This window comes from Arachis ipaensis, chromosome B3 (genome assembly GCF_059453495.1).
Source record: "Arachis ipaensis isolate K30076 ecotype BB chromosome B3, ASM5945349v1, whole genome shotgun sequence".
NCBI classification, from domain to species: Eukaryota; Viridiplantae; Streptophyta; class Magnoliopsida; order Fabales; family Fabaceae; genus Arachis; species Arachis ipaensis.
In genome coordinates, this window is record NC_142438.1 from 19,800,088 (window position 1) to 19,811,511 (window position 11,424).

Genomic DNA, 11,424 nt, shown 5'->3' on the forward strand with positions numbered 1-11,424 from the left:
AGACTTAACTACATGGACACTTATGGCTAGGGTTCAGCTGCGTTGATATAACTATATCGATGCATGTGTCGGATGGCCAACAAAAATGTCACGAACTTGGTAGGTCCCCTACAGCTACTATAGTCTTGGATCTTCTAGCGGTTCTCCACTCTTAGGCCGCATGGATTTGACGACTTTTCTTTTCCATTGGCATCCAGGTATCGATCGATGCATTGAGGGTTTCATTATTTGGTTCAAGTTACTAACGTTTTAGATCTCGGATTAAGTTACTAACGTTTTATATTTTTCTTTGATTGAGTGACATTAAGTTGATAAGGTGGTCCCACAGCTCGGCGGAGTCACATGTTGTCGCAGGTTGGTCAGAAAAAAAGCCCAGGACTCCGCATTTTTTCCTTTCACAAGTGCAAAAGTAATGGGCAAGATATTCGAGTTTCTGTTTTGTGTGATAGCCGGAAGCAAAATACCGCCATACTTGCCATACAAATGAGTACCGTTGATACTGACCAGTGGCTTGCAATGTCAAAATGCCTCAATACAAGGAGAAAATGCTCAGAAAAGATAATGAAAGTACACGGTAGATTCATCAACCTGATCACCAACTCTAACTGCAGAAGTCTTCAACAGCGTAACGGTTCCCTCCATGGTGGACTACACACCCAGGATCCAACGGGGTAACTCGGCATAGGACTCTTCTCAATCTCTGTAGATCTGTGCTACTGTCTTCTGTTTTGCCATCCAGACCTTCTTGTAACTAGGCTTGAATCCATAGGTTGCTTCAGTAGCTTCCTGTAAGACCTTTATCGTAACCACTGCAGGCCTTAACCAAGGGAAAGATCCTCGCACAAATGACATGATAATCAAGCTGTCGGTGATCACTTGAAATCGAGGTAGCCAAGCAAGTGTGAGATCCGTTGTACCTTCTAACCTCCCAGGTACTCTTTCATTGTCGAAGTGTGATGCGAATCAACCACGTGCAACCTTTATCGAACTCCTTGTATCTTTCATGGTACTTAATATGATCTTACTCTATCACCCTGTACTCAACTCTATGAGGGATGCTATAATCCTTTACACTCAACACAGCTTCCTCCTTATTTTGGAAAGATTGGCCAATCTAAAATTCCATAGCAGCATTTCCCTCATGCAATCCTTGACCCCCAACAGTAGGATCTATATCCGGTTGTTGAGGATCAGCCAACACACAACCAGGCGCAACGACAGGCATTGAGGTAGAAGCATCCCCCCCCCCACCGTAGTCGACTGAGGATTCGACGCTGATGCCCCAAAACTGTCGACGCCATTTTCCAACTTGGCATACAGCTCGTGTATTCTCACTTTCAGAAAACTTCGCCGACAATGAAACAAAACCTGCATATCTTCGTCCGCCCCTATTACAAATCTTTCATACTTCACACAACTTCTTCACCTACTTTGTCTCACACACCCCCACCTTTTGCAATATACTCATTTTTATCTCTGATAACATATTTGATGACCCGATAAAAACACGCACTGATTTTTTATCAGTAAACTTAACACCGTGCCTTTTCCTTTTTTTTTATTAAATTTTTCCAAAACAATGCACTAGAACTAAAAAACTCTCCTCATTCTCCATTTATGAAAATGACAATTTACTACTACACAATTGCCTCATAAAAGATATTTATAGACATTTCTCATACAAAAAAACCGCTGTAGGGTCACACGAACGATTTCCTAAGCAACACATTTGAGAAAAAATCGTTATAGGCCACACGCATTCTAACATAAATTGTTACATCCTATAGTGATTTACATTCATTCCTAAAACCACCATATCCTCTCGCAGTTTCTATAGTAATATAAATATTGCAAATGCGTTTGCAGTTTACAAAAATTGTATTATGATAATTTTGATGTCCAAATATTTTAAATAGGTAACTTGTCCTGGCCATATTTTAATTATGATGAAGATAGACTTTGTTTAAGAATTTTGAACTTTCCTTCCAACAGAGAAATTAAATATGCCAAATGACGACGACTGGTCTTGTTAAACAGTTCTAATTTTGCACGGGAAAAAAACAGGAGAAAAAGAAAGAGAGCAATTATAAATCCGCAAAAGATGATGACATGTAACTAAATAATTTAATATCTATATTGGCATTTAACAAAGTACTAAAATTATGAATGTAACATTTGCTAGGAATAGGAGAAAACACAGCAATGCACTTGCACCAAACTGCTCTCCGGATAAATTACCAATGATGTTTGAAACAGCTTACTGAACACACACGGATAAATAAAACAGAAGCACAATCTGTTTGTTGCTTATTGGGGATTAAAACCACAAACCAAATAACAAAAATGGTACTAACTGAAATGCAGTGAGGGAACCAAATTTTGCAATGGAACAGCCTCTCAGACCTACCGCAAGAGTGTCCACACTGTGAATCAGGCTCATGGAAGGCCTCTCAAGTTTGGTACTGTGCTGGTGCTGGGAACATCTAAATGGTTGCGACTTTGGGCTGATGCTTTGGTTTTGCTTGGTGGCAGGTAGGCTTGCCTGCTTTTGGACAGTTTTGGTGTCTCCACCCCTTGGCTTCTGCGAGAGTGTGAGGAAGAGCCTGATGGCTTCCGAGAGGCTACAGTACCATGGCTGCCCTTCCTTGATGTCTTGCGATCTGTTCTAAGGCTGCGTTCAGACTGATGGGAACCAATGCCTAGCCGAACTGAACGATCTGTGCCATCCTTCAAAGAGCTTGCTTTTAAAGGCTGTCTATTGTAGTAGACAAGATGGGGAAGAAGGCCTTGCAGATACTTTTTCAGTTGTTCGTCCCCAACATTTTTCTGGCTCGGGTTGCCTTCCAAGCTGATAGCTTGTAGTGAATTATAGTTGGATGCGAGTTGGCCTAGACACTTGGCTGTAGAAATTTTGTTGAAACGGAGATCAAGGATGGTTAACTTCAAGAGACGGTGCAGACCCTCTACTTCGCTGATCTTATTCCCAGCAAGATACAGCTCCTTCAGAGATGAACAGGATGCAAGGCCTTCGCAGAAGAGGAAAATATTATGACCAAAATATTGAGGGAAAATATTGAGAGTACAAAAAAATCAAGATATGAATGAAAATCAATAGAAACATACGTATAGAAATTATTCATAGAAAAATAGTCTGAATAAAAATTCAGAATATGCCTTACCATGTCCAATTCTTAATATACGGTTGTAGCTAAGGTCTAGGACACGAAGTCTTGTAAGTTCGCGTAATCCCTCTATAGTAGAGATATTGTTTCTTGACAAGTTCAAAACATGAAGGCCCCGGGGAAGAGCACCTGCAGTTATCCTCACTGGAAAGAAGAATGCAGAAGGAAGAAGGTAATTTAATTATTTCCAAAATATCACAAGGAAGAGCATCAAAACTCAAAATGGCAATGAATGATTTCATTATATTACTAACCAATAGCATTTCCGGACAAATTGAGCACCTTCAAACTCACAAATGCACTCAGAAATGGGATCACAACTAATCCATGATTAACCAGCTGGGCAGTAGAGGCATTAGCACCAAGGGTAGATATATATCTTTTAGCAGCTTCCATGCCTGGAGTGACCCTTTGATCTGTGCCAGCTGCAGTCACCCCAATCGTGATGTTGGATTCAACTAAGGAATCAACAGGTTTAGGAACCTCATTTGTTTCATCTAAAGGCGGTTCGCAATCCTCCAGACCAATTACCCAATCCTCAATTCGTTTAATCTTAAAATCTGTGTTAGTAAATTCAGAAAGGAAGCAATCAACTGAGGAAGCTCGTTGAAGGGGTTTGACTTCACTTGCATCATCCATAACTGGCATTACCCAGTCTTTTGCTGAATCAGAAAGCGGAGAAGAATCCAAACCATCATCAAGATAACTCTCCATATGAATCTCATTATCTTTTCTGAATTCATTCTCTCTTTCTTCATCTCTACATTCTTTTTGCCCCATATGTAAAGCATGAAGATCATTGGAAGATCTTGATTTTGAAGAATGATGTTTGAAAGTGTCTTCTCCAGAATAATCCTTAGAAGCTCTGACATTGGGCAGAGAGCGTGACTTCTTCAAATATGGGGTGCCAGGACCGGAACGGTCAGTATAGTCACCAGCTAATTCACTAGATAATGGTGTATCAGAATGATCACAAGCATCTCTATCTGAAGGTGAGACAAGACCTGAACTGAACTGATACTCCGACTCGGGATTCTTGTTACACTGATCGCTGGGATCATGCTCCTTTCTGCAAATCGATCTTGGGGACTCATTCTGGCTTCTAGTGGAGTCAATCCAAGGAAAACCCACATGTATGCCAGACTCAGTTAAGGTATTAGTGAGGTATAGTCCAGTTTCAAGAGAGTGGCTTTTCTTAAGACCCATGGTTTGCAGAACATCTCCGTCGATTTCAAAGGAAAACTCGCTATTCAGATCCTCAGACTTACAAGTGCGCTCAACTGGATCCCAGTTGCTAGATGTTTCATTGTCACTCAATTGCATATACTCTTGTTCTTCTTTTGGATTTGATTGATTTGATTTTCTAGGAACAGATGAACCTTTAGAGACTTTACTTCGGGGACCACCTTTCAATGCCATCATCATTTCTTCAGTATAAGGTGGAACTGTTTTCTGATTGAAAGAGAGAAGCACAATGCCAAAATAAGTTTACTAATACCAAGCAATTTGCACTTATCCTATAGAGAAATACATCTTCTGCTTACCTTTGGCTTGTTGACCGAAACATGAGCATGGAAACAAGAAAAACTAAACATTGCTGCAATGATGCTGAGAGCTCTACATATACAAATATAACTTCCTTGAAGGCAGAAAAACAAGATCAACAAAAATCTGTGCTGCTTAATTGCTCATCAATTTCTCCAGAAGCTTTAATCAAAGATCCTAAATTTTGCCGAAAACAATAGAAAACTAGAAAGAGCTTCTGGGGACACGGTGAAAGGCAACCTTAGCCATAATCAAGAGTGAGGCCCACTGAAACACGGCACAATCTCCATATGTCCGATGACCTTGATCTTCGTAGGACACAAAGCAAAATTACTTTCTTGTCATCACCCCACACCCTTCTCGAGGTGCGAGAATACTTATACTTTATTGGAGCGGCCAGAGTGAATGAAGTTCTTTTCCAACTAGGAGAATCTGGAGACAAATATGCATATGAGATGCAGGCCTGGTAAATGAAAGAGGATCAAGGATCACTACTGATACGATATTTACACACAGATTATAGCAAAAACCACAAGAACAGCACTAAAAAACACCCAAGAAATTTTTGGAAGATTGCTTTGAGAGACATATAATAGTGATTCCCAATTCAAGATACAACTTAAAGAAACCAGAAGACATACTCTGTCACAGAGCTTGTGACTTTCAATTTAGTGCTTCAAAATTATTCATTCCTTCTTTTCAAAAGACTGCCTTAAGTTTTCAATATTGATTTTCCCAATTCGGATATTAAATCTTCCTATTTTGTGATTTATAACAAATCTTTACGTACCCTACCCAGGAAATTATATAGCTACCTTAAAACTTTGATTAATCGTCATGAGAAACAATTTTTCAATATGGGAAATTTGGGACCCGATATGTGAAAATTTGAACACAGCGCCCAGAAAATAAAACCTCCACAGGAATAAAACAAGAACTCTAACCTTGTCCATTAATTCAAACACAAATACACCAATATGATGACTAAAAATTACATCTTTGAATCCAACACATAACAGAGCACCTTTTTTTTAAATAAAATAAAATAACAAATTTATTGCTTAATTCTAAATCCACAGCGAACCCTGATATTCTAGAAAGCCCATAGACTAATTGAAGAAAAAAGGTCCATCAGCAACCAACAGAAAGCACATAATATCAATAAAATTGCAAAATAATGAGCATAGAATATGAATTGCTTACAGAGAATAATAGAAGGAGAAGACTAAATTATGAGAGGAAGAGAGAGCGAATTGACCGATGACTCTGTATGGAGAGAGAGAGAAAGAGAGAGAGAGAGAGAGAGAGAGAGAGAGAGAGAGAGAGAGAAGCAGGCTCTAAATTCCTTCTCCTTCTCTTCTTCCCTGCGCTGCTAAGCTACGCAACGCAACGAAAACAAAAGCATCTTCCTCCGATTTTGCTATGCTATATGCTAAATTGCTAATTACCAATAATAGTTAATAAATAAATTAAATATGTGATTAGTGGGTGGTGGTGAATAGCGGCGTTGGGTGCAGTGAAAACTGAAAACCCTAAATCAAAATTCAAAACTGGTTGGAGACAAAGTAGGGTTTGAATTCAATTATTATTGATAAGCATAAGAGAGAGCACAAGAATCATGTGTGATGTCGTTTTTTGTGTTACTTGAACAACAACCGTGTTATTGGTCCCCCTTTCTGTTTTCCCGTCCGTGAAAGAAGCGCCAACAATTTTGTATAGCCTGTTATTAGCTTCTCTGTTTTTTTTTTTTTTTTTCTATAAAAAAAAATTAATTATACTTTTGTTATTTTGTTAAAAAAAATTATAACATAATATATCTTTATTTTTATAGTAATCTATTCTATCTATTTATTCTATCATATAAAAATCAAATTTTTATATTTAATAATAGAACTGATGTAGAATATTTTGGAGAATATTTTTCAATTTGATTATTTCAACACATTCAATATAATTTTATTATAATGAATTAATTATATCAACTAATTAATTTAATTAGATATTTAAATATTATTATAATTTATATTACTTGATTAATTTTACTATGTTAATTGCAATTTGTTATATTAGTTAATTAATTTATTTATTTATAAAATCTGAAATAAAATAAATAATTTATTGTTTATTCTAATTGAATGTATTAAATTTAATTATATATTATATATGAATTAATAATAATTTATAAATCACTCTCATGGAGCTTTATATTATATAGAATAGATTAACGAGTAATGCGCTATCCCTTTATTCAAGTAATGCCCTATCACTTTATAATTAATTCTAACCCGCTGACTCAAAGTCTTTTTTTTAGGTATTCTCTCTCCTGACAAGCAAACAGAGACGTTAGCAATGGAGAACGGCATTTTGATACTAACGACTTTAGAACGGTGAAGACGAGAAGACTGGTCGCTCCTACAGTGACGGAGTTGTGCCGACGAGGAGGTCGAGGACGATCGGAAATGCTAATGTGATCAAAAGAGGTAGATAGCGGACCGACAAGAGGAGACTTTTACTGATGCCGTCGTCCTTCAAATCGGTGTCGCACCGGGACACTTCCGATCGTATAACTAATGAAGGTGAGCTGCTGCAAGGAAGGCATGGATTCAGATCTTATTTTTATACCATTTTTACTCTGTACATTTTGATTTTTAAATCATCAAAACAAATTTTTTCTTCTTTTGGGTTATGGAGTATTTGTGATTTTGGATGCACTCCAATTTTAAAATGATTTACCCTAAAATATATCTCTTTTTATATGCTATAAAAGCATAAGAAGTGTGGTCCTACAATCTTACTGTGCGTGTCTTGTTAGAATTTACGTTTGCTCTTATTTTTGTCACCAGAGAAAAAATAGTTAGGCGATATGATTTGTTGGAGATGATTGCACCGCCAAAAGAATGTTGGAAGATTTATGTCAGAGTGATCAGACTTTGGTCTCTGCTTTCATACACTTAATCTATATTTTGTTGATAGATGAGCAGGTTTATATAAAAATTTTATTACTAAACCACTAATCCATTAAACTTTTAATTCACAAACAATGTATATATCCCGTGTATGTTTCTGGCCATTTAAAAAAATTATGTTTAGTTTAATTTTGACTATATAAATTGTTTGGAAGATGACCATTGGCAAGAGTGTTTTTTAACCAGACCAACCAAAATCAATGCAATCCATTGTATATATATGCATCATCTCACCACAAAAAATTATAAAATTATCATAAGGTTTATATCAAAATTTAAAGCTACAAACTTTAAATATAGATTAAGCGAATGAAAGTATTGAAGCAATAATCCATGCATCAGACATTGTATATTTCATGAGCATCAATCACCCTAACACTGAAATCAGAAAATCATATCAGGATTTTCAGAAAATATAGATTAAGTATATGAAAGCAGAGAAATAATTGTGTGTGAATAAAATTAGAGGTACCTGCTCATCCATTAACACCATTTCAATGGAGCTAATGGATTTGGGGTATTTGAATCTCGGTAGCGACCAAAGTCTGATCACTCTTACATGAATCCTCCAACATTCTTTTGGCAGTGCAATCATCTTCAACAAATCATATCGCCTAACCATTTTTTCTCTCGTGACAAAAATAAGAGCAAACATAAATTCTAGTAAGACACGCAAGGTACGGTAAGATTGTAGGACCACACTTCTTAGTCTTTTATAGCATCTAAGAAGAGGTATATTTTTAGGTAAATAATTTTAAAATTGGAGTGCATCCAAAATCACAGATCCTCCATAACCCAAAAGAAGAAAAAATCTATCTTAATGATTCAAAAAACGAACAATATTTGTTTGAAAATAAAACATTCATTCTATAACATAAATATTGGCAAATCAAAACATACAAAGTAAAAAGGGTGTGAAAATAAGATCTGAATCGATGCCTTCCTTGCAGCAGCTCACCTTCATCAGTTATACGATCGGAAACGTCCCGGTGCAACGGCGATCTGAACGACAAAAGCATCAATGAAAGTCTCCTCTTGCCGGTTCGCTATCTACCTCCTCTGGTCACATTAACATCTCCGACCTCCTCGCAGGCACAACTCCGTCGTCATCCCGTCGCCGTAGGAGTAACCAGTCTTCTCGCCTTTAAAGCTCTTATATCGCCGTTTTAAAGTTGCTAGTCTAAAGACGCCATTCTCCATCGCTAGCGTCTCTGCTTGCTGGAAGAGAAGTTCAAAAGGGGGCTTTGGATCGACAGATTGAAATGGGAATATGAGATACAAGTAGGTTTAATTTGGATTAGCATATTATCAATTCTATATAATATTATATAATAATATTATCAATACTATATAATACCAAAACAAAAAAAATGCACCGTGCGTATATAATATTGTCAATACTATATAAATTACCTTTGTATTCATTTCTCGTGCATATATAATATTTAATTTAATTAACACATTAACACATATATAATATTTCGCTAAGGCATATATAATATAAAGTGATTTACAAATTATTTTATTGAATATTATAATATAAAATAATTTATAAATTATTGTTAATTCATATATAATATATAATTAAATCTAATGAATACAATTATTTGAATGAACAACAAATTGTTTATTTTACTTTAAACTTTATAAATGAATAAACCAATTAACTAATATAACGAATTATAATTAATGTAGTATAATTAATTAAGTAATATAAATTATAATAAATTACATTGATATTTAAATAGCTAATCAAATTAATTAGTTCGTATAATTAAGTCATTGTAATAAATTGTATTGAATGAATTAAAATAATTAAATTAAAAAACATTTTCCAGATCCATCATTATGTGTAAAAATCTAATTTTTATATAATAGAATAGATAGATGATGATGATAGTATTATACTAAACTCGAAAAATTTATGAATATAAAATATTATTTTCGATTTAACATGTCAATTTAAAATGTAAGCTCGTGCATCGTACGAATTTAACACTAGTAGTAATACAAATGAGGAGCTCTCAATCTAATGTGGCGCTCATACGTTGAGTTTGGAAATTTATTTGCTCAGGTGTCGTCACTAGAAATTTTTAGAATTTTATTTCTAAAAGATAAATTATAAATTATTATTTGTTTAGGTGGTTACTTTTTAAATTTTAAAAATTACGCTTTTTTAGGTTGTTAAATATTTAGTTTTTAATATTGTTGAACTAATTATTTGCTTAGCTGTCGTCACTAAAAATTTTTAAAAATTATAAATTATTATTTACTTATGTTGTTATATTTTAAATTTTAAGTTATCTGCTTAGGTGGTTATTTTTTTAAATTTTAAGTTATTTGTTTAGGTCGTTATTTTTTAAATTTTAAGTTATTTTAAATTACTCTTTTAAATTATAAATTATTATTATTTAATTAAATTATTATTTTTTTAATTTTAAGTTATTTGCTCATAAATTAAAATTTTTTAAAAAATTAATTTAAATTTACTCCTAAGCTAATAAGTTCACGTAATTATTGTATAAGTCAACTCGAATTAATTCAAATTTATTGCTAAGCTAATAACGATAATAATTAATAATTATTCAATTAGTTTTCTGTAACAATAATAATTTTGTTTACGTTATATCATCTTTTAGTTAGTTGTTGGGATTTTTATTTTAAATTCAAATCAAAGTCAATTAGGTTTCTGAAAATCTTAGCTATGAGTCAACTATAAAAGTACGAATTAGAGATGCATAGCACCACACTTTATTTGTTTAGTACAATTAATTACTCCTTTTAAAATTTTGTGTGTACGTATACGAGCGTGTACGAGCGATAAGGTTATAGACAGTGCCGAGTTATAGAAATTTTCAATTATCATACTAAATTGAGATGGTTTGTCTCGATGAAAACGTGAGTTTCTTACCATTTTTTTTAAATAATATTAAATTTATCTTATTGATATTTCAAATGTGTTTATTTATCACAGTTTAATTATTCTTTGATTTTTGTTTGTCATTTATAGGGAGGAAAGATACATGCTTCAGTTAAGAAGGCTCTTGTATCTCGATTTGTGAATTTGATAAGAGAACGAATGGCATATCAAATCACATAATTTGGTGTTGGATGCAATGTGGATTGTAAACCTCGTGAAATTAGCGAATAATTAATCAATAAATTAAATTTTAATAATGAAATTAAAAATATAAATTTTAATGTAATATAAGATAGAGTTAATTAAAACAAAAATTTTGACACTAATTTTAAAGATTTTGACCTAAAATTAGGTCAACAGACTAAACTGGTTGAATCGGACCCATATTGGACCCAAGGCACAACCCATTCAACCCCTTTCTTCCCTCTTGCAGCCACAACACTCTATTTTCAATTTGTGGAAAGGGATCCACGGTGAGAAGAGAGAAGAGTAAAGAGAACCCTAACCCACATTCTACTTCCAACTTCAAATTCTTGTAACTTTCAATTCGGAGCTCCGATTCACGAGTCATTTGTGGCCACGCGTTCGTCTTGAAGTCCTCTTCAATTTTATCTAAATAAAGTGGTAAGTATCTCTAAAATTCATGCCCAGTTCTCTGTGCCCTCTTTCTCCACGAAACTGGTTTAAGTTTTGAGTGATTTTGATGATTTTGGTGGTTTAGGTGCAATCTAACATTGGATAATTGTTGGATTATACTTCAATCATCAATGGGTAAGATAAGAAAACTCTAAATTCTTGTGGTTTGTCCAAT

General features: G+C 34.4%; 1 protein-coding gene across 2 annotated transcripts; it reads right to left on the reverse strand.

Annotated features, from left to right (window-relative positions):
* Positions 1-2,174: 2,174 nt before the first annotated feature.
* LOC107629922 (Outer arm dynein light chain 1 protein) lies at positions 2,175-6,461 on the reverse strand. 2 transcript variants are annotated; one of them, XM_016332869.3, is made up of 5 exons: positions 5,931-6,461; positions 4,727-5,190; positions 3,437-4,634; positions 3,180-3,326; positions 2,175-3,026 (listed from the first exon to the last, which is right to left on the reverse strand). In XM_016332869.3, exons 2-5 carry the CDS (start codon positions 4,775-4,777, stop codon positions 2,437-2,439), a joined length of 1,986 nt encoding a protein of 661 aa, XP_016188355.1. In that variant the 5' UTR covers positions 4,778-5,190; positions 5,931-6,461; the 3' UTR covers positions 2,175-2,436. The 2 variants fall into 2 exon arrangements, with proteins under 2 accessions (XP_016188355.1, XP_016188356.1); XM_016332870.3 differs by having other exon boundaries at positions 4,727-5,159; positions 5,931-6,392.
* Positions 6,462-11,424: the final 4,963 nt, after the last annotated feature.